The sequence below is a fragment of the Pan troglodytes genome, chromosome 16, assembly GCF_028858775.2.
Source record: "Pan troglodytes isolate AG18354 chromosome 16, NHGRI_mPanTro3-v2.0_pri, whole genome shotgun sequence".
Taxonomy (NCBI): domain Eukaryota; kingdom Metazoa; phylum Chordata; class Mammalia; order Primates; family Hominidae; genus Pan; species Pan troglodytes.
The window spans coordinates 59,851,129-59,874,576 of NC_072414.2; the positions used below are offsets into that span (position 1 = coordinate 59,851,129).

Below are 23,448 nucleotides of genomic sequence, written 5' to 3' on the forward strand. Positions count from 1 at the left end.
TGTGCCTGGCTGATGATTTGTTTTTATCTTCTGTAATTTGAAAAGTATATAGCCTATTGTTTTAATTCTGCCAACACCTTGAAGATTTTTTAAAACTTTTTTGAACCCATGTAGTACAGTTTGGACTTCCCCTCCAAATCTCATGTTGAGATGTAATCCCCAATGTTGGAGGTGGGGTCTGGTGGGAGGTGTTTGAGTCATGGGGGTAAATCCCTTGATGCTTTCCCGGAGATAGTGAGTTCTCATGAGATCTGGTTGTTGTAAAGTGTGGCACCTCCCCACGCTCTCTCTTGCTCGTGCTCTGCCATGTGAAACACCAGCTCTCCCTTTGCCATCTCCCATGAGTAAAAGTTTCCTGAGACCTTCCCAGAAGCCAAACAGATGCCTAGCACCAGGCTTCCTGTACACTCTGTAGAACCATGAGCCATTTAAACCTCTTTTCTTTATAAATTACCCAGTCTCAGGTGTTTCTTTACACAATGCAAGAACATCCTAACACACCATGTTTCTCTATCAGATTAAAAATAAATCTACCATGTTTGCCTCCCTTCCAATATAAAGTGAGAAGTTTTTCAGGCCCTCCTTCCATATCTCTTCATTAGAGGCCTAGGTTATCACACCTCTCTTTTTTAAAATGATACAGGTCTTCTTTTTGCAAAAAATTGGTTTTAAATTCGGGATCCAAATTTTAGCCATGTTTATAATTATTTATTTGATACTCTGTGTTTAAATGGTTTCCACATTTCCTGCAGGCTTCACTTACTATGGCTGCAAAACAAATTAGCCCCAAACAGTGGCCAGGTGCAATGGCTCGTGCCTGTAATCCCAGCACTTTAGGAGAGGCCGAGGAAGGCCAATCACTTGAGGCCAGGAGTTGGAGACCAGCCTGGCCAATATGGCGAAACCTCGTCTCTACTAAAAACACAAAAATTAGCCAGGCAAGGTGGTGTGTGCCTGTAGTCCCAGCTACTTGGGAGGCTGAGGCAGGAGAATTGCTTGAACCTGGAAAGCAGAGGTTGCAATGAGCCAAGATTGCGCCACTGCACTCCAGCCTGGGTGACAGAGAGAGGCTGTTTCAAAAAATAAAATAGGCCAGGTGCAGCAGCTCATGCCTGTAATCTTAGCACCTTGGCAGCCCGAGGCAAGTGGATCACCTGAGATCAGGAGTTCAAGACCAGCCTGGCCAACATGGTGAAACCCTGTCTCTACTAAAAATACAAAAATTAGCTGGGTGTGGTGGCACATGCCTGTAATCCCAGCTACTTGGGAGGCTGAAACAGGAGAATTGCTTGAACACGGGAGGCAGAGGTGGTAGTGAGCCGAGACCACACCACTGCACTCTAGCCTGGGTCACAGAGTGAGACTATCTCAAAAAACATAAAACAAAATAAAAATTAAAATTAATTATCCTAAAGCTTAATGCTTAAAACAATAATCATTTATTACCTCTTGCTCTTTCTGTGCATTACAGTTTAGACAAGGTATAACAGGGATGGCTTATCTCTCCTCCAAAGGAGATGTGAAATGTCTGAGGCCTCAGCAGTAAAACTCCAAAATTGAGCCTCTAGCTTGTCTAGAATCATCTGAAGGCTTGCTTACCTGAAGTTGGTGCTGGCTGTCACTCAGCTGGAGGCCTGGCTGGGGCTATTGACCAGAATACCCACACATGGCCTCTGGTGTGCCTGGTCTCCCTCACAACATGGTGGCTGAGTTCCAAAGGCAAGCATCTAGAGAGAGCGAGCCAGGTGGAAGCCATTGCCTTTTATGACCTAGCCTCAGAAATCATTCAGTGTCACTTCTGCTGCATCCTGGTGGTTGGGACAGGTACAAAGTTCTGCCCAAGTTCCATGGAAGTGTGTCAAGATCACTTTGTAAGATGAACATGTGCGGGTGCCCACATATGTACACACGTGTGTGCATGTATACACATGTACATGCATGTGTATATGCTGATATGGTCATCTTTGAAAAAAGACCATCAGCCATACTGTATTTCCTTAAATTCTTGATTTTCAACTTATGTTTCAGGCAGTTGCAGAGTGTCTTTGAGTAACTTTCAGGAAGATTGCATGCTATGAGTCTCAATGTGCAGTATGTAAAATGGCCATCTTCTTTCTTATTTTAAAATTCATAGCCAGGTGCGGTAGCTCACCCCTGGAATCCCAGCACTTGGGAGGCCGAGGCAAGTAGATCACCTGAGGTCAGTCTCTACTAAAAATATAAAAATTAGCTAGGGGGTGGGGCGGGAGGAGTGTAGGAATGGCACATGCCTGTAGTCCTAGCTACTGGGAAGGTTGAGGCAGGAGAACTGCTTGAACCCAGCAGGTGGAGGTTGCAGTGAGCCGAGATCACATCACTGCACTTCAGCCTAGGCAACAGAGTGAGACTCTGTCTCAAAAAAAAAAAAAAAAAAAAATCACAAGGCCAGCCATGGTGGTTCAAGCCTGTAATCCCAGCACTTTGGGAGGGCAAGGTGAGAGGATCCCTTGAAGCCAGTGGATGCTCAATGCACTTGCCTCCTGCACTGTGGAAGAAGCCAGTTTTGTCTCCATTTGCATATGCATTTCAATCTTCCTGATCTATATGTGTGTCTGTTCTTTGCATTCTCTTTTGAACTGGTTGTAGGCTCCTACTGGGTCCCTCATTAATAATGAGTTAAATAAAATCCAGAACACATGTATATTTTAAATCTGCATGAGAATCATAATCTTTTTTGAAATTATCCTTTAACATTCCTTTCCTGAAAAGTTGAGAAACGATGTATTCGACACTATCTATGACAATGTAACAGCCATGATTTAATGATACTGATGGGCAATAGAATGCACATATGCAGATATAGTGTGGTTAGAACTACATTTAATATTAAGAAAAAAACACTCGAAAAGATAAAATGTGTTGAATTGTTTAACATTTTTCTTTATTATATTTCCAAAAATTTAAAAACAGGCTGATGCTACCTTGGTAGAGAAATCCAGTGAAGCTAAACTCTAAGCCTCTGTTTTATTGAGGGATTAGTAATTTTTTTTTTTTTTTTTTTTTGAGACAGAGTCTCACTCTGTCACCCAGGCTGGAGTGCAGTGGCGTGACCTCGGCTCACTGCAACCTCTGCCTCCTGGGTTCACGCCATTCTCCTGACTCAGCCTCCCAGGTAGCTGGGACCACAGGCGCCTGCCACCATGCCCGGCAAATTTTTTTTGTATTTTTAGTAGAGATGGGGAGTAATCGTTTTATGGTTCTTGAAGGGCTGGGAGGGGCTTCCTGGTCTCTGCATGTCACTGGGGTCAGTGAGAGTGCTGCTGGAAAGTGAGGGAACATATGATGATTAATAGTAATAATAATAATAAATCAGTACTTGTAATGTCCCAGGAATTGTGTCAAGCAGTATCTCATTTAACCCTTACAACAGCCCTTTGAAGTAGATACTGGTAGATGGTATTTCCATTGGCTAGGTGCGGTGGCTCATGCCTATAATCCCAGGACTTTGGGAGGCTGGGGTGGGAGGATTGCTTGAGACCAGCCTGGCAACATGGTCAGACCTTGTCTCTACAAAAAATAAAAAAAATTAACTGGGCATGGTGGCATGCACTCCTGTAATTGCAGCTGCTGGGGAGCCTGAGGCAGGAGGATCCTTTGAGCCCAGGAGGTCAAGATTGATGTGAGCTGTGATCCCACCACTGCACTCCAGCCTGGGTGACAGAGTGAGACCCTGTCTCAAAAAAAAAAAAAGAAAAAATGGTATGCCCATTTTACAGATGAGGAAACTAAGGTTAGGAAACTTAAGTGACTTGCCCAACTAGTATGTGGTGGAACCCAGACTGAGACATGGGCTCTTAACCCCCCTGCTACTGTGTGTCAGGTGAGAAATGTTGGAGAGGAAGTCCTGGGATCTCCTCCTGAAGAAATTGTCCCCACTACTGGATCCAAGCCCTCAGAATCCATTCATCCGTGAAACATTCACTGAGCCTCCTCTGTGTTCCAGGCCCTGAGGATAAAACGTGATCTGAGTCTTCAAGTAACTCAGGAGCCAGGGTGAACAGCCAGGGATGGGAGTCGGCCAAAGGAGGGGCCTTGGCAGGGGTAGGGAGGGTGAGGAGGTGCTTCCAGGAGGTGGCGGCAACCTACTTGAGTCTTAAAGGACAGGAAGAGCCAGGCTGGTAAAGGGGTGAGGGTTGGGAAAAGGGCATTGAGGGCAGAAGGGCTTGAGCATACAGGGGAAAGAAACCCCCGAGAGGCACCATCAGCACACTCACTTCAGCTCTGCGGCTCACCTGCCTCCACTGTCCCCGCTTCTGCCGCTGCCCTGGTTACCAGAAGCCGTTTTGTTCAGTGGGAAGGTGGGCACAGGTCACTGCTAGGGGTGGGTACCTGAACATGCCAACCAGAGCCTCCTTTTTCCAAGATGTTTGAACATGGGTCAGATGGTCTCTCTCCAGGGCCTGATGGTGAGAGGTGCAGCCTGCAGAAGGCCTTAGCAGTGGGTGTGCAGGGGGCACCGTGAGAGTGGGCAGACCAGGCTGTCTGAGCAAGGACTCAACACACCTCTGAGGTCCCGCTGCATGCTCAGCATGGGTCCCGGGACACATGCCAGGGCCTTCTTAACACATTTCTTGTTTCCTTTAGATTGTCCAAATTGGGTTTCTGTCACCTGTAACCAAAGATCCTTGCTGACACAGCCCCTGAGTTGGTCAGACTCAGGAGAGGGACATTTAAACTAAGAGAGGCTCACCTATAGATCAGGAAGCCAACTGACTCATTTCCTGTGAGAAGTGTCACGGCTCAGTGGGTCAGCCTTTCACATCATTACTGCCGGTGTCTCCTTTCCCTGGAGAAAAGCCATCTGGATTGACAACTGGCCTCTTGGAGCAGGCCCCAGGCCCAGCAAGGATCTATAGCTAGAGGCATCAAGCAAGGACTGCCCAAGGGTCCAAAAACTGTTTCTGTTAAGGTCCAGACAGTGAATATTGTAGACTTTGCAGTCTCTGTTGAAACCATTCAACTCTACCACTGCAGTGTGAAAACAGCCACAGACAGCACATAAATACATGAGCATAGCTGTGTTCCAATAAAACTTTACTTATAAACATTGAAATTTGAATTTCATACAGTTTTGATGTGTCCTGATGTATTACTCTCTCTTTTTTCTTTTCTTTTTTTTTTTTGAGACGGAGTCTTGCTCTGTTGCCCAGGCTAGAGTGCAGTGGCGCAATCTCAGCTTACTGCAACCTCTGCCTCCTGAGTTCAAGTGATTCTCCTGCCTCAGCCTCCTGAATAGCTGGAATGACAGGCACACACCACCACACCTAGCTAATTTTTGTATTTTTAGTGGAGACAGGGTTTTGCCATGTTGGCCAGGCTGGTCTGGAACTACTGACCTCAGGTGATCCACCCGCCTCGGCCTCCCAAAGTGCTAGGATTACAGGCGTGGGCCACAATGCCTGGCCAATATATTACTCTTCTTTCAACTTTTTTAAGAACATAAAAGCCATTCTTAGCTCTCAGACCAAGCAGAAACCAGTGGTGAGGGACCAGATTTAGCTTTGCAGCCTGTAGTCTGCCTACTGTTGGCCTAGGGCATGAATACTTATGCTGAGAAAGAAGATGGTTGACAAGGAGGCTGGACAACTGGGTCCATGGGCCAGGCCAGGGACACTTCTGGGGCTGCTATCCAGGCTTGTCACTCTAGCTGCTTCTTCTCTAGCCATTCAGATCATGCTCTTCAGTCTACACCCTCCTGAAGAAGAAGCTCAGGACCCATGAGTGGGCTTAAGTGCTTGGAAATGATGACATGTCTAGTCTTGCCTTCCAAAATTTAGCCTTGGACCGCCTTGATGCAGCCGCTCCTGACACTTCTAGGGGCAGCTGTCCTGCCCCTATCCCCTGTGAAAAGCAGATTATGAAAGCCCACTCATCCCACCCCACACAACCCAGGACCCAGAGGCCAGGGAGAGAATAGGCTGGCTGCAGCCGCTGACTCATGCCCTGGCATGAAGGCATGAACTTGTTCGAGAGGGATCTTAAAAGATACAGTAGGAAGCTGCAGTTACAAGTGGGCTCTGTGGCTGGGTGCGGTAGCTCACACCTGTAATCTCAGCACTTTGGGAGGCTGAGGCAGGTGGATCACTTGAGGTCAGGAGTTCAAGACCAGCCTGGCCAATATGGTGAAAACCCATCTTTACTAAAAATACAAAAATCAGCAAGGTGTGGAGGCATGTGCCTGTAGTCCCAGCTACTCGGGAGACTGAGGCAGGAGAATTGCTTGAACCCGGGAGGTGGAGGTTGCAGTGAGCCGAGATTGTGCCACTGCACTCCAGCCTGGGGAACAGAGTGAGACTCTATCTCAAAAAAAAAAAAAAAAAAAAAGTGAGCTCTGTGTCTGGAAGGTTGAGTAGATTCAGGGACCAGGGTAGTTGTAGGAGGCCAGATGTCAGCTGAAGTTGGGGGAATGGAGATTGGTGGAAGAGATAACAGTGGGTATCCTGGAGACAGAGATAGACCGACTGACTGGCTGAAAGACAGACACAGCAGGTGAATCCCAGACCTGCCTTGTTTCTGGCCCTTCCTGAGGCTTGACTAGGGGGTCTTCACTGTAACTTCATAGCTCCCTTCCCCTATACCTGGGGTAATCTGGGTAATCCCAATGCTTCTCCAATACGTTCTATCAAAACAGAAGCTGTGGAGCAGGTAATTTCTTTCTATTTATTTATTTTTGGATTGGTATAAATTTATGGGATACAAGTATAATTTTGTTACATGCACAGAATTCATAGTGGTGATGTCAGGCTTTCAGGGTATCCATCACCCAAATAACATACATTGTACCCATTAAGTGAATTCTCATCATCCATCCCCACATCCCCTTCTCTGCGTCCACTATCATTCATACTCACACCCATATGTATACATTATTTAGTTCCCACTTATGAGTGAGAACATGAGTATTTGTCTTTCTGTGTCTGACTTTTTTCACCTAACAACCTCCAGTTCCATCCATGCTGCTGCAGAAGACACAATTTCATTCATTTTTGTGTCTGAACACGATTCCATTGGGTATACAGGTCATATTTTATTTATCCAATCATCTGTTGATGGAGACGTAGGTTGATTCCATGTCTTGGAGGACGTCATTTCCGCTGTTGGCGGAACTCATCCTGAGCTTCTGATCTTACTCTCCAAGGGAACTCTGCACTTCATGTTGGGGACTTTTTGCTGTCTTGGTGTCTGCAGGTTGGAATCTTGCTTCAGCCACAAAAAATCACAGTTGGGTGGTCTGGGTCTCACTTCCCTCACCTCTTAAATGGCTGTCCTGCATCATGCACCATTTACTATGACAATGTTCACCTTTATCTGAGCCCTGTGCCTCCAGAAGGCAGCGACGATAAAGTTCTCCAACCTCTTTAAGTTCCAAGGAAAGAGCTAGCCACAAAGGACCACCTTAAGCTCGCATCCCAAGGAAATACGGATCTCCATCCTTTCTTACTATTCCCTAAGATTCGCTGATGACTCCATTGTTTACCTGCCTCTCTAAAACCCCAGTCCCCTTTGAGATGCTCCTCATTAATGAACGTTCTCCCTATTGCAATGGCCTGAATGAAATCTTAACTGTCTGGGGCTTTTTGCGTTCACAATGACCATAATTGTGCTGTTGTAAGCGTCAATCGGGGGCGCAGCCGGAGTCCCAGGTCCCAGTCCTGGCTCCCCCATGTCAGGCTTCCCCTTCGGGCCGGTTTCAGGTCTCAATTGGGAGCTCCCTAAGGGCCCCTGGCTCAGAATATGTGTGAGTGGCAACCCAGTCCCTCAACCCCTGCGCGGGGAGCCGGGGCAGAGCGAGCTGCTGTAACTTTCGCACGCCGCCACCAGAGGGCGGCGGCTCCGCGGAGGAGGGCCCCAGCCTTTGCGCCGGCTCGCGCCCACAGTGCCTTTAAAACGCGCGTTGGAAGTAGACGCCACGCAGCCTGCTTTCCAGAGTCCCGGCGTTTCCCCTCTTCCACCGCTGCACTCCAGGGGCCTCCCTTACGCGTCCGCACGCGGCGAGTCCTTCTACTCCGCAGGGCGCGCCGCAGGACTCTTGAGTGGGGGGGAAGGCTGGAAAGCCAGCCTGGAGCTTCTGGTCTCTAGTGCTGTGCAGGGCACAAGGTCCCTGCCCCTCCCGCGGTCGCTGGCCTCTCTTCTCCTTAAGCCAGGTCGAAGGATTCCTGAGGCAGCGGGAAATGGGGAGGAGGGACAGGAGTCCCAAGACCACTGTCTTGGATGCGGGATTTAACCAGTCACACCCGTCAGCCCCTTGGAACGTCACAGCGTTCCCTTAAAGTGGGCAAGACAGGAAATATTGCCCCGTCTGAAAGTGGGCAAACGGGCTCCCAAAGAAAAAAGTTGATTAGGAGAGCTAGTAAATGACAGGAACTCAGTTCTCCTAGGCCCAGACTTGGAGCTCTTGGGGTGGGGCGGCACAGAGATGGCTCTCTGCCTGGCGTAAGTAAACTGGTCCCTCCAGCAGAAACGGGCGCTGCACATCCTCTTCCCGCAGGACGGCGACCCCTGGACATCAAAATGCAGCCACTTTTGGACTCAAATTGTAGAGTTCTTTTTTGTTGTTGTTATTTATGTATGTATTTATTTATTGAGACGGAGTCTCGCTCTGTCACCCAGGCTGGAGTGCAGTGGCTCAATCTTGTGTCACTGCAACCTCCGCCTCCCGGGTTCAAGCAATTCTCTTGCCTCAGCCTCCGGAGTAGCTGGGACTACAGGCGCCCGCCACCACGCCTGGCTAACTTTTGTATTTTTAGTCGAGACGGGTTTCACCATGTTGATCAGGCTGGTCTCGAACTCCTGACCTCGTGATCCACCTGCTTCGGCCTCCCAAAGTGCTGGGATTACAGGCGTGAGCCACCGCACCCGGCCCAAATTGTAGAGTTCTATGTACAGCCACGTTTCCATGATCTTTTTTTGTTGTTGTTTTTGTTTTGTTTTTGTTTGAGACACACTCTCACTCCGTTGCTCAGGCTGGAGTGCAGTGATGCGATCTTGGCTCACCGCAACGTCCGCCTCCCAGGTTCAAGTGATTCTCTTGCCTCAGCCTCCTAAGTAGCTGGGATTACAGGCGCCCACCACCACGCCTGGCTAATTTTTGTATTTTTAGTAGAGAGGAGGTTTCACCATGTTGGGCAGGCTGCTCTCGAACTCCCAGCCTCAAGTGATCCACCACCTCGGCCTTCCAAAGTGCTGGGATTACAGGTGTGAGCCACTGCGCCCGGCGTGTTTGCTTTTTAAAGTGCATATGTCTACATACACATTTTAGAGGCAAATAGAAATACAAAAGCCAAACTGTCCACAGTGGCTGTCTGTGGCAGTTGGAGTAGCAGTAATGGAAATTGCATTTTCTCTGTATTGTCCAAAATATTCACTACTAGCATATATAAATCAGAAAGAGGAGCAATGATTCAGGACTTCTGTTTGACAAAATGATAATAATAATAATTCCTCTTTAAACAATTGGAAAATACAGGCTGGATGCAGTGGCTCATGCCTGTAATCCTAGCACTTTCGGAGGCCGAGGTGGGAGGATCCCTTGAGCCCGGGAGTTTGAAACCAGCCTGGGCAACATGTCAAAACTCCATCTCTACAAAATAAAAAATAAAAATAAATAAAAATGGGAAAATAAAGAGAATGAAGAAAATAAAATTCATCAGTACCTCCTGCCAAATATTGGTATTTTTCTTTCTGGTTGGTTTCTTTGTCTACAAAATGTGAATAACGGTATTAACTGTACAGGAATGTTGTGAGGATTGAGTGAGAGAACGTATGTAATAGTTAACATTCCAGAAGTGTTAGCTATTTTTATATGTAACAAAATCAGCACCAGACTGTATCTACTGTTTCTGTGCTGCCGTCTTCACAGCCAACATTGCTTCATGAACAGTTTCCCATTCAATTATGCTTTTTAAAATTGTATTTTTAGTGATAGTACGGTATTTTATTACATTTAAGTACAATTTATTTAAGTTATCCCCTATTGTTAAGCCTTTAGATTGTTTCCAATTTTTGCTGTTAAAATAACAGAGAGATTAACATCTTTAAACATCTACCTTTGTCAGCATTTCTGATTATTTCCTTAGATGAATTTTTTAGAGGTAGGATTACTGGGACAAAGGGTGCAAATATTTTTCAGGCTTTTGACTCAGGTTACCAAATTGCTTCCCAGAAAGATCTTGCCAATTTACACTCCCACCTGCAGTGCGTGAGAATGTCTGCCCCACAGCACACAAAAGAGGGATTTTATTTTGGGATGGGTGAGATTTGAGTCTGTTGCTGAACCGAGGAAAATGAGCCCCCCAAGCCCCATAGCGAGGTAGAGTTTAAACTTCGGGACAGAGAGGGGATGTCAAAACAGGCAAAGTCCATGGGAGAAAGGGAGGGGATTTGGAGCAGGTTTACAGAGATTGTCTTGGATTTAAGAAGGGACACCTTATGTTTGGAGACTGATGGAAAGAGGTATGATTGGGTGTGGACAGAGTCATTGTAAGGAGGTAGGTGGATTCAAGAGGCTAGTCCCTAATGGCTACCTTTTCTCAGTCAAGTAGGAGGTTGGGTCATCTATCCAAAGGTAATAGGTGAGCCTGAGAAGGGGACTTGAGGAGAGAGGTGCAACCCTTTAACTTGAGGACAATAAAAGAGTTGACTGTCCAGTTGAGGGTGGTGACTTTGAGTTTGTCATGGCGCCATTCTGCAGAGCTGTGGGGATTTTCTCTACAGCGCGCAGTCACCTGGGGAAAGAAAAAGTCATACATATTAATTTAAACCAAATCTTTCAAAATGTGGTAAACAGTAGAAAACTATTTTTGGGGAGCTGGAGGGATTCATGGTAATGAAAAACTTGTGGGTTTCTGGAGTTGTACCGAACTTTCAAGGATCAGTTAATTTCTATCTTATATAAGTTGTTCCAGAAAGTTAGAAAAGACCAAAGTTGCCCAGATCATTTTATGAAACCAATATAATCTTGATTCCAAAATCAGTAAGGACAAAGCAATAAATAAATATATTAAGTTCATTTCACCTATGAATGCATGTATAAAAATCCTGGCCAGACACAGTGGCTTACACCTATAATCCCAGCACTTTGGGATTATGGGAGGCCAAGGCAGGCAGATCACTTGAGGTCGGGAGTTCAAGACCAGCCTGGCCAACATGGTGAAACCCCGTCTCTACTAAAAATACAAAAAATTAGCTGGGCATGGTGGCGTGAACCTGTAATACTAGCTACTTAGGAGGCTGAGGCAGGAGAAACGCTTGAGCCTGGGAGGCAGAGGTTGTAGTGAGCCGAGATTGCTCCATTGCACTCCAGCCTGGGCAACAGAGCGAGACTCTGTTAAAAAAAAAAAACTTAAATAAAATAGCAACTAATCTAGTTATATGTTTTTTGAAAGTAGGTTTATCCCAGGAATTCCAGCTCAACATTGAAAATCACCCCACTGTAATAAAGGACAAAAATCACATGAGTATCTCAAATGGTGAAGAAAAAGCAGCATATTGATAAAGTTTTTCACCTATTTTTTATTTATGAATAACTCAGCATATGACTTCCTTGAACTTATGAAAATGAAAAAAAAAAAACTTAGCAAACTGGAAATAGGAAAGGTGTCTTTAATTTGATAAAGGTTATATAGGGCCAGGTGCAGTGGCTAACACTTGTAGCCCCAGCACTGTGGGAGGCCAAGGCAGGAGGATTGCTTGAGCCCAGGAGTTCGAGACTAGCTTGGACAACATAGACCCCATTTCTACCAAAAATACAATAATTAGCCAGGGTTGGTGGCACATGCCTATAGTCCTAACTACTTGGGAGGCTGAGGTGGGAGGATGGCTTGAGCCTCAGAGGTCGAGGCTGCAGTGAGCCATGATTACACCACTTCACTCCAGCCTGGGAGACACAGCACGACCCTGTCTCAGAAAAACTGGTTATATAGCAAAAACTTAAAGCAAACACTACACTTAATGAAGAAACTAGGAGCATTCACTTTAACATCTGGAACAAAATAAGGCATCCAACTGTACTGCTATCATTTACTATATAATAATAGAAGTTCCAGACAAAGCTATGAATGAAGAAAAATGTAAGACATACAGGATGAGAAGAAATAAAATTGTCACTATGTGAAGATATTTTCATTTGTCTTGAAAAGCAAAGAGAATCAGCATAGACTTTTAAAATTAAGATAATTCAGTCATTTAGTAGATAGAAGATTGACCAAAAATAAATCCTTAACATTTGTCTTCACCACAAACAACATCTATTCACAACGGCAACGACAAAGTATAAAAAAATCTAGTAATGTACTTAATTAAAAATATCTATGGAGAAAACATGAAAACACTAATTAAGGATGTAGAAAATAACCTGACTAAATGGAGAGAAATTTTATGTTCTTGGATGAAATGATTGAATATTATATAGGAATCAGATCTTTATGAATTAATCTATAAGTTCAAAGGAATCCCAACAAAAATTCTAGCTCTATTTTCCAGGAACTTGATAAACTCACTCTCAAATTTGTGTGGACAAACAGGACTAAGTCAACCTTAAAAAAATAAAGAGCTAGAATTTGTCCTACCAGATATTAAGCACACTACAAAGCTATGTCAAACCAAACCAAATCAAACAACATTGTTTTGGCACCAAAACAGACCAATAGACCATGGAATGGAATAGAAAACTGAAAGTCAGACCATTAGTATACAGGTGGGAGACATCACAAATCAATGAAGAAAGCAGATTAAACCCGTTCACTATATGGGGGGAAAAATCTAGAATCCCTGCCTTACACCAAAGGGAAAGGTATACGCTGTGTGGTGTTCTGATATATATATTGGTTTTCGTCCATATATTGGCTCCTAACTCCCATAGCCCTTGTTACAGTCTTGTTAGAATGTTCAGTGTGTGAGGCCTCAGGAAACAGAATCTCTCTTCTGCCCTCCTTTCACCTGCCCCAAGGCAGACATCTAATCTATCCCCACTTTTCTGATTGTGGGTCTTAAGACCCTCCCTGAGCGGGTTCCACCTCATACCCTGAGGGGCAAGAATGCTTCCATAAAAATCCAAGAGGACTGGGTTCAGAGAGATCCGGATAGCTGAACACATGCAGGCTGACAGGAAGAACGCATTCATGGGCCTGGAGGGTGGTGTACCCCAACTCCATGGGGACAGAAGCTCCTGTGCTGGAGACCCTTCCAGAACTCGCTAGAGGTCTCTTCATCTGGCTGTTTATTTGTATCCTTTAAAATATCCTCCTTAGTAAACTGGTAAATGTGTTTCCCTGAGTTCCGTGAGCTGCTCTAGCAAATTAATCAAGCCTAAAGAGACGGGCGTGGGAACCCCAACTTGAAGTCAGTTGGTCCGAAGTTCTGAGGCCTAGAGTTGTGGCTGCGGGGAAGGAGGGAGAAGTCTTGGGAACTGAGCCCTCAACCTGTGGGATCTGACACTATCTCCAGGTAGATAGTATCAGAAATGAATTGGAAGACACCAACCAGGTGTCTGCTGCTTGGTGGTGGGGGAAACCCACACACATCTGGTCACAGGAGGTTCTGAGTTGATGATTGTTGCTGTGTGATGTAAAACACTAAGTGATGTAAAACTTTAAGGTGAGAAATAAAACCAAAGTTAATAGAAGAAAATATAAGGGACTATCTTTGAAACTTGGGCTGGGAGAGGGACTCATTAAACAGAACTTCAAAAGCACAAACCCAAAGGCAAAAAATGCATTAATTTGATGACATCCAAATTAACTATTTCCATACAAAAGAGGATACTATGGACAATAGGTGACAGAATAGGTGAAGATATCTGTAAATCTAAAAATGATAAGGGATTAATACACAGAATATGCAAGTACCATTGACACAGGCTTTTATTCTCAGTCACTTTGCAAGCCAGGAACCTCTGGCTGGCATTGCCCCACCCAGGCCTCCCTTGACCACACTACCTGTTGCAGGAGATGGCCTGCCCACTTGGCCCACCCATGCTGAGTATGGCTTGCACACCTGTTCCTGAGTTCTTGTCCTGTGCCCAAGAAGAATGAGGATGCACTGACAGTCAAAGAATGAGCAAGGCAGGGAATTTTATTGAGTGATGAAACAGCTTTCAGCAGAGAGGGGATGCAGGGGTGGTCCGCCTACCTGAAGGCTGGAAAGTCCCCATAATATGACTGAGTCCGGGGCTTTTTACAAGCTCAGAATGGGGGAGGGGCAGGCCACAGGTAGTATTGGAAAAAGCAACATTCTATTGGTTAAAAGGCATTCAGAAAGAATCAGTTGGGAAAGGGAGGCAAAAAGAACAGAAGTTCTCACTCTGGGTTGCAGTTTCATCCAGGACCAGCAGTCCAATCTTTCAGCCTTCAGGCTGTTTTTGGCTTTAGGTGGGGTTTCACCGGGGACCTGCCCCTGTCTGCCTAGGCTGCCCCCTGTTGCTGTCACTGTCATCCCTCCATATCCATTGGGGATGGGTTCTAGGCTCCCCCTCAGGTACCAAAATCCAGGACTGCTCAAGTTCCTTATTAAAAATGGCGTAGGATTTGCACAAAACTTGTGCGCAACGTCCTGGATACTTTAAATCATCTCTAGATTGCTTATAGTATCTAATATAATGTAAATGCTATGTAAATAGTTGTTATACTGTGTTTTTTTTAAGTCATTGTATTGTTGTTGTTGAGACAAGGTCTCACTCTGTCTCTACAAGAAATTTAAAAATTAGCTGGGGCTGGGTGCAGTGGCTCACGCCCGTAATCCCAGCACTTTGGTAGGCTGAGGTGAGTGAATCATTTGAGATCAGGAGTTTGAGACCAGCCTGACCAACATGGTGAAACCCAAATTAGCCAGGTGTAGTGGTGGGCGCCTATAATCCCAGGGACTCGGGAGGGTGAGGTATGAGAATTGCTTGAGCCTGGGAGGTGGAGGTTACAGTGATCTGAGATCATGCCAGCGCACTCCAGCCTGGTTGACAGAATGAGACTCCATCTCAAAGTAAATAGAAATTAGATGGGCATGGTGATGTGTGCCTGTAGATCTAACTATTTGAGTGGCTGAGGTAGGAGGATTTCTTGAGCCCAGGAGATCAAGGCTGCAGTGAGCTGTGATTGAGCCACTGCACTCTAGCCTGGGTGACAGAGCAAGACCCTATCTCAGAAAAAAAAAAAGACTCAATTATATTGTTGTGTAAAATATACCCACTTTAAATATAAAGATCCATATAGACTAAAAGTAAAGAGATGGAGAAGGATAAGAAAGATATACCATGCTAACACTAATCAAAGAAAGCTGGAGTAGGTATATTCAGACAGAGCAGACTTCAGAGCAAGCAAATTAAACAGGGATAAGAGGGGCATTACATAATGACAAAGGGGTTGATTCTCCAGGAAGACATAATCTTTAATGGGTATGCCCCTAACAACAGAGCATCAAAATACATGAGGCAAAAACTGATAGAACTGCAAGGAGAAATAGATGAATTCATTATTTTAGTTGGAGACTTCAATACCCCTTTGTTGAAAACGGACTGATCCAGCAGTCAGAAAATCAGTAAGGACATAGTTGAACTCAACAGCACCATCAATCAACAGGATATAATTGACATCTATAGACTACTTCATCCAAAACAGCATAATACACATTCCTCACATGTACCGTTGACCAAAGTAGACCACATTCTGGGCCACAACCTGCACCCTACCTAATTTAAAAGAACAGAAATATTACAATGTATGCTCTCAGACTACAATGGGATTAAACAGAAAGATAGCTGGGAAATCCCCCAAATACTTGGAGACTAAACAACATACTTCTAAATGACATATGGCTGAAAAAGAAATCTCAAGAGAAACCAAAAAATATTTGCAACTAAATGAAAATGAAAACTCAAATTATCAAAATTTGAGGGATGCAGTAAAAGTGCTTAGAGGGATATTTATGACATTGAATGCATATATTAGAACAAAGTTCTAAAATTATAATTCAAGCTTTCATCTTAGAAAAAGAACAACAAATTAAATGCAAGGCAAGGAAAAGGTAGCAGATCCCATAGAAGAATGGACAGTTTATCAAGAGAAAACTTATAAAAGTGGTAACCCAAACAGGCAAGTTAAGGGAATTATTAAAAATTAAAATCGTTAGTAATCAAAGAAATTCTATTTTAAACAACAATGAAATATCAGCCTTACACCTAGCAGACTGGCAAAAATTGGAAAGTTGGAAAATGTCAAGTGTTAGCAGGTAAGTGGAGATATAGTTTCCTTCACATGCTGCTGGTGGGAATGCAGATTGTCAACCATTCTGGAGAGCAGTCTGATACATTAGATATACTAGATAAATTAAATATATGCACAGCCTGGGACCCAGCAAATCTACTCCTGGGTGTATATACACTCAGGATAAGTAATCATACAGGTCCATCAGGGAATACAGATTAGAACATTGGCTGCTGTGTCAGTTCTGCTAGCAGGCAATTGGAGACAAGCAGTTGTCCATCTGGAGAGGAATAAATGGGTGAAATGTGAATGATGCATGTAGTAGAGTGCTTTAGTCTGTTTTATGCTGCTGTAACAGATACCACAGATTGGATGATTTGCAATGAGCCAAGATTTATTTCTTACATTTCTGGAGATGGGAAGTTCAAGATCACGGTGCCGGCATCTGGCAAGCGCCTTCTTGCTGCTGTATCATAAGATGGCAGAAAGCATCAGATGGTAGTAGAGCAAAGAGAGGGTTAGAGAGGGCCAAATTCACTCTTTATCTTTCATTTTTATTTTTTTGAGACAAGGTTTTGTTCTGTCACCCAGGCTAGAGTGCAGTGGCATGATAATAGCTGACTGCAGTCTTGAACTCCTAGGCTCAAGGGATCCTCCCACCTCAGCCTCCCGAGTAGCTGGGACCACAGGTGTACACCACCACACCCAGCTAATTTTTTTTTTTTTTTTTTGTAGAGATGGGGTCTCATAATGTTCCTCAGGCTGGTTTCGAACTCTTGGGCTCAAGCAATTCTCCCACCTCAGCCTCCCAGAGTGTTGAGATTATAGGCATGAGCCACTGTGCCTAGCCCCTAAACTTGAACTCTTGGGCTCAAGCAATTCTCCTGCCACAGCCTCCCAGAGTGTTGAGACTTTGGATTGTCTGTAATGCTCATGCATTACAGGGATGAGCCACTGTGCCTAGCCCCTAAACTCACTCTTTTATAATAGCACCAATCCCACTCATGAGATGGAAGCTGTCAAGTTCTTAAAAGTCCCACCTCTTAATACTGCTACAATAGCAATTAAATTTCAAAATAAGTTTTGGAGGGGACAAACTTTCAAACCATAGCAGATGTATACATAGCAACATGAATGAATCTTAAAAACAGCCCTCAGTGACAAAGGTAGGAAGCATAATGAGATAACTTGATACCATTCATAAATTACAGTAGATGCACATATTTTTGTAATTTATTGTATATGCTACCAATTTTAAAAATGCATACACACAAAACTTGAAATGGATCATAAGCCTAAATCTGGAAGCTGAAACTGTAAAACTTCAAGGAGAAAACATGGGAAAATCTTATGATTTGAGGTTAGGCAAAGATTTTAGGATTAAAAAAGCATGAATGAAAAAAGAAAAATGAATGAATTGGCATCATCAAAATTAAAAGCATCTGCTTTTCAAAAGGCACCATCAAGAAAATGAAAAGACAATATGTAGCTTGAGAAAAAATATTTGCAAAACACACAAATGATAAAGGGTTTTGTGACAGTCATCAACTTATTGCTTCTTGGCTCCAAATTCACCCTTCTTTACCTGCTCCGTGATAATGGAGGTGGGTTAAATAAATATTTTTCTTTGATACATGATGTTAAGCCAGTAGTAGGCATGGGAGGAGGAAGAAATTGTCTCTTACTCTTTCCCTTTTCCTGAAAAGGGCAGCTTCTCCAGCTCCCAGTTCTGGCAGTGCATGGTAACCTTCAGTGCCCAGCTGACAGAAGCTTCCCTCAGCATCTTCTCTAAGTGGTGTGCCACTGGCAAGGCACCTGACCGTGAACGGCTTCCCCCAGCACCCCATCACCTGAAGAATTTGCAGCAAGTTTCAAGGTATGGCACTTCTCTGTGGACAACACCCCCTAGTACCCTAAAGGGAAGATTCCAGTATTACACTGTGAGCCACTTCAGTGTCTTCTCCACCATCCAGGATGCCATGCTGTGCTCTCCCCAGCAGGGTCTGGAGTTCTTCCTTGGACACTCTATCCTGCTGGCAGCGGCTGTTCCCTGTATTTGCCATTCTTGCATTCATCAGAGTTCTCTATAACTCTTATGAGTCGATTTCCCATTACTCAAATCTCCTGTTATTTCTTTATGTTAAACTTTACCTGTTTTCCATTTCTTGACTGGACAGTGATACCAAATTCTATCCAGAATATATACAGAAACCTCCCAACTCAATAATAAATTAAAACACTGACTTAAAATTGAACAAAAGATTTAGAGCTGTTTACCAAGTAAGATATAAAACAAACACTAACTTAAAAATAAGATATAAAACAAAAGATTTAAAGCTACTTCGCCAAATAAGATATAAGCACATAAAAAGATTCTCAACATAATTAGTCAATAGAGAATTGCATATTAAAACCACAATGAGATACCATTAACATCACAAAATGCTCAAATTTTAAAATCTTGACAATACAAGCTGAGGATGTAGAGCAACTGAAGCTCTTATTTCTTTTTCTTTTTATCTTTCCTTTTTTCTTTCCTGGGATGGATCCTGAGCAACTAGAACACTTATATATTGCTGATGGAAATGCAAAATGGGACATCGGTTTGGCAATTTCCGATAAAGTTAAATATATACTGATGTATATATCTCATTGTTTTAATATGCAATTCCTTAATGACAAACAATGAGCATTTTGTTGTTGTTGTTGTTGTTGTTGTTGTTGTTTGACAGAGTCTTGCTCTGTTGCCCAGGTTAGTGCACTGGTGCAATCACAGCTCACTGCAGCCTCGATCTCCCAGGCTCAAGTGATCCTCCTGCCTCAGCCTCCCAAGTAACTGGGACTACACGAGTTTGCTACCATACCAGCTAATTCTTAACTTTTTTGTAGAGACGGGGACTCGCTCTGTTGCCCAGGTGGGTCTCAAACTCCTGGGCTCAAGTAATCCTCCTCGGCCTCCCAAAGTGCTGAGATTACAGACGTGAGCCAACCGCACCCAGACATTTTTAAATGCTTATTTGCCATCTGTTTATCTTATTTGTTGAGATATCTGTTCAGATGATCCATTTTAAAATTGGTTTCTTTGTTTTTGTTGAGTTTTAAGAGTTCATTGTATATTTTGGATACAAGTACTTTATCAGATACATGTTTTATAAATAATTTCTCTGGTCTGTGACTTTTTCATTCTCTTAACAGTGTCTTGTGCAGAGCAGAAGTTACTAATTTTAATAAAGTTTGACATCAATTTTTCTTTCATGAATCATGCTTTTGGTGTTGTATCTGAAAATTCATAGCCAAATCCGAAGTCATCTAGTCTTTCTCCTTTCTTCTTTTAGAAGTTTTATAGCTCTGCATTTTATATTAAGGCCTATGACCCATTTTGAATTAATTTTTGTGAAAGGTCTAAAGTTTGTTTCTGGATCCTTTTTTTTTTTTTTTTTTTTTTTTTTGCATATGGTGATTCCAGAGCAATTTGTTGAAAAGATTAACCTTTTCCTATTGAATTGCCTTTGCTCCTTTGTCAAAGATTGGTTGGCTATTACTGAATGTAAATTATACCTTAATAAATTAACATAAGAAATACATATTTTCCAAAAATACAAAAACATTTACTGTAAACATAGTAAAGCAGTTGCCAAGGTATATGAGAGAGTGTGTAATATGAATATAAAAGAGAATGGGCTGGGCTCACGCCTGTAATCTCAGTACTTTGGGAGGCCGAGGCGTTGAATCACCTGAGGTCAGGAGTTTGAGACTATCCTGGCAAACATGGTGAAATCCTGTCTCTACTAAAAATACAAAAATTAGCTGGGCATGGTGGCACATGCCTGTAGTCCCAGCTACTCGGGAGGCTGAGGCAGGAGAATTGCTTGAACCCAGGAGGCAGAGTTTGCAGAGAGCTGAGATCACACCACTTCACTCCAGCCTGGGTGACAGAATGAGACTCCATCTCAAAAAAAAAAAAAAGAATGAATACATGGATGGAAACAAGTGAGGGGCCTTGCATGCAATTATAATTTTTTTTTTTTTTTGAGACGGAGTCTCGCTTGTCACCCAGGCTGGAGTGCAGTGGCACAATCTCGGTTCACTGCAAGCTCTGCCTCCCAGATTCATGCCATTCTCCTGCCTCAGCCTCCCAAGTAGCTGGGACTACAGGCGCCCGCCACCACGCCTGGCTAATTTTTTGTATTTTTAGTAGAGATGGGGTTTCACTGTGTTAGCCAGGGTAATCTCGATCTCCTGACCTCACCTCATGATCTGCCTGCCTCGGCCTCCCAAAGTGCTGGGATTACAGGCGTGAGCCACTGCGCCCGGCCGTCTTTATTCTTAATCTAATCAGGCAACATGTAACCTAACAAAAATATCAGTGTCCCTCTAAGATACATATTTCTTTGTAGCTGTACCTTAGCAAGCCATCTCCACATGGGATAGTATAAATTTTTTGTTTCTTTGCTTGTTTTGCTTGGGAGCAGTATGGTAAAAATCTTGGACTTAGAGCAGAATAAATATGTAATTTATCACACATACTGTTACTCAGAAGTCCAGATTTGGTCTTCTTTAGTGTCCATTTTGAATTGCAGCTGATTCTATTACTAGTTTTATTAGAATTTGTTGATGATGTGCTGATTTTCTTTTGTTTATTGGCCCTTTTCACCCCAGCAACTTACATGGTGAATGACATTCACACACAAGGCACATTCTCCTGGCCAGAACCATTTTTTGTGGAATATTAAACATTTTATGGAGAAGTAAGGTGAATAGCCCCTCAGATTTTTTTTGGCATGAGATTTATTAAAGCATTTTATAAACATATTAGTGGTGTAAAATCAGCCCTTTAAAGAACTTTTAAAAGCTCTGTCATTTTATAAGAAAAAGTACATAAATATAACCAATCTAATTTTTTAAAACATAAAGCTTTATTTAAATTAAAATTTTTTTAACAAGTTTAACATTTTTCCATGTCTTTCTAATACAATAGATAACATCAGGAAAGGAACAAGTATGCACTGTTGCAGAATAAACATGAATTAATCTTATTTTACTATTTAAAACGATAACAGAATTTATGTATATATATCAATATGACTATGATTATGAGAAATAGCACTTAACCATCAGTTTCTCTCCTTTTGATTTGGTAATCATTGCTGTTGTGTGGTTTATAACAGAAATTATCCCTGGGTCATGCTCTCTCCTGTGTCTCCTAGACGTGGATGTAGTCTTTGTGTCTGATTTGTCTCCCCTGCCTCTTTCCATATTAAGAATTCATCTATGGGTACGATTAAGAAGAAAAAGTAAGTATAAAAATCATGCTAGGCACAGTGCCTCACACCTGTAATCCCAGCACTTTGGGAGACCAAGGCGAGAGGATCAGGATTGCTTGAGTTCAGGAGTTTGAGACTAGCCTGGGCAACATAGTGAGACCTGGTCTCTACAAAAAAAAAAAAAAATCAAAAAATTTGCTGGGCATGGTGGTATATGTATTTTTTAGTCCCAGCTAATCAGGAGGCTGAAGTGGGAGGATGGCTTGAACCCAGGAGATCGAGGCTGCAGAGAGCTGTGATTGTGCCACTGCACTCCAGCCTGGGTGACAGAGCAAAATATTGTCTCAAAAAATAAATACATAAATTAAAAAAAATAAAAATCATGACTCCCAGGCAGCAAGTTTTTAAATTTATTTGTGGTGCAACTGTCAGGGGTACTAGCCACTAGCTGAAGCAGAGATAAGTTGTGGGTCAGGTGAAAGTCTGGGTACCTCATTGTACCAGCCATATCTCTGCTTCTCCAGAAAGCAGATGGTAATTCAAGGGAGGGAGAGTGCCTTATTATATTTGAATGCACTCTAATTTTTCACAGTTAGTGATATGGTTTAGGTCTGTGTCCCTGCCCAAATCTCAAGTCCAATTGTAATCCCCAAAGTTGGAGATGGGGCATGGTAGGAGGTGATTGGATCATGGGGGCAGATTTCTTCTTTGGCGCTGTTCTCATGATAGTGAGTAAGTTAATGTGAGATCTGATTTTTTTTTTTTTTTTTTTTGAGACAGAGTCTTGCTCTGTCGCCCAGGCTGGAGTGCAGTGGTGCAATCTCACCTCACTGCAACCTCTGCCCCCTGGGTTCAAGTGATTCTCCTGCCTCAGCCTCCTGAGTAGCTGGCGTGCACCAACATGCCTGGCTAATTTTTTTGCATTTTTAGTAGAGACATGGTTTCACTATGTTGGTCAGGCTGGTTTTGAACTTTTGACTTCGTGATCTGCCCGCCTCAGCCTCCCAAAGTGCATCTGCACTCCCAAAGTGCAAATTAGCCAGCCGTAGAGGAGCATGTCTGTGGTCCCAGCTACTTGGGAGGCTGAGGCAGGAGGATCCCCTGAGCTGGAGAAGTCAAGGCTGCAGTAAGCTGAGATCATACCACTGCACTCCAGCCTGAGTGACAGTGTGAGACCCCAACTCAAAAAAAAACAGAAAAACCCATTACAGACACAGTGAAAGTTTCCTTAAAACACATCCCCCCTCCATTATTGAGGTATAGCGTAGATGGTTAATTTATTTTTAACAAATACTGTTCAAAATTCAGTTACTGAAGCACAACTTATGATTTTTCTTGAGACAACTTTGCCTTTGATGATGACATAACAAGGTGTTGTTATGTCATCCAACAGCAGGACTGTTGGAAAATGTATTTCTCGAACCATCAAATTCATGAAGGAAACAGTCTCTTTTGAGTTTCCCTATTGAAATATAACTTCACCAGACCAATCTGGTTCAACTTTTCTGTAACAAAGGTTAAGTAACCTGAGCATACCCAGTGTGCATGAACCAAGCATGCAATCACCAGAGAATACTAAGTGCTCAAACCCAAGGAGCGGGGAGTGAATTAAGAAGTGGACACCACATGGCAGGATCCAGGATCCAATCAGATCAATCCCTGCTGTCACCTCATGGCAGGATCCAGTCAGATCATGCCTCCCAGCATCACTTCATTGCAAGATCCAATCAGATAACACCTTATTACCCTACACTTATAAAACCCAGCCCAGGCCCCCAGCTTGGGGGAGACAGATTTGAGCATTTTCCCATCTCCTTGCCAGTTGACTCAATAAACCTTTCTTGCTGCAAAAACTCAGTCCTTCAGTGTTTGCCTTTCCATTGCATGAGGGCAAACGGACCTGGTTTGGTGATGTAATATGTCATTTCCACCCTTTTTTTGTTGAATATATAAAT

The 23,448-nt window shown here is 43.4% G+C and overlaps 2 protein-coding genes across 2 annotated transcripts in view; both read left to right on the plus strand.

The window, feature by feature from the left end:
* SKOR1 (SKI family transcriptional corepressor 1) overlaps positions 1–18,021 on the plus strand; it is a 104,545-nt gene extending 86,524 nt beyond the window's left edge. The window contains exon 10 of the mRNA XM_054667738.2: positions 17,936–18,021. Coding sequence (XP_054523713.1) covers positions 17,936–18,021 — 86 coding nt within the window. The remainder of the gene's footprint in view (positions 1–17,935) is intronic.
* Positions 17,939–23,448, plus strand: part of PIAS1 (protein inhibitor of activated STAT 1) — a 311,344-nt gene continuing 305,834 nt past the window's right edge. The window contains exon 1 of the mRNA XM_063795218.1: positions 17,939–18,105. The gene's annotated coding sequence lies outside the window, so the exon portion shown is untranslated. The remainder of the gene's footprint in view (positions 18,106–23,448) is intronic.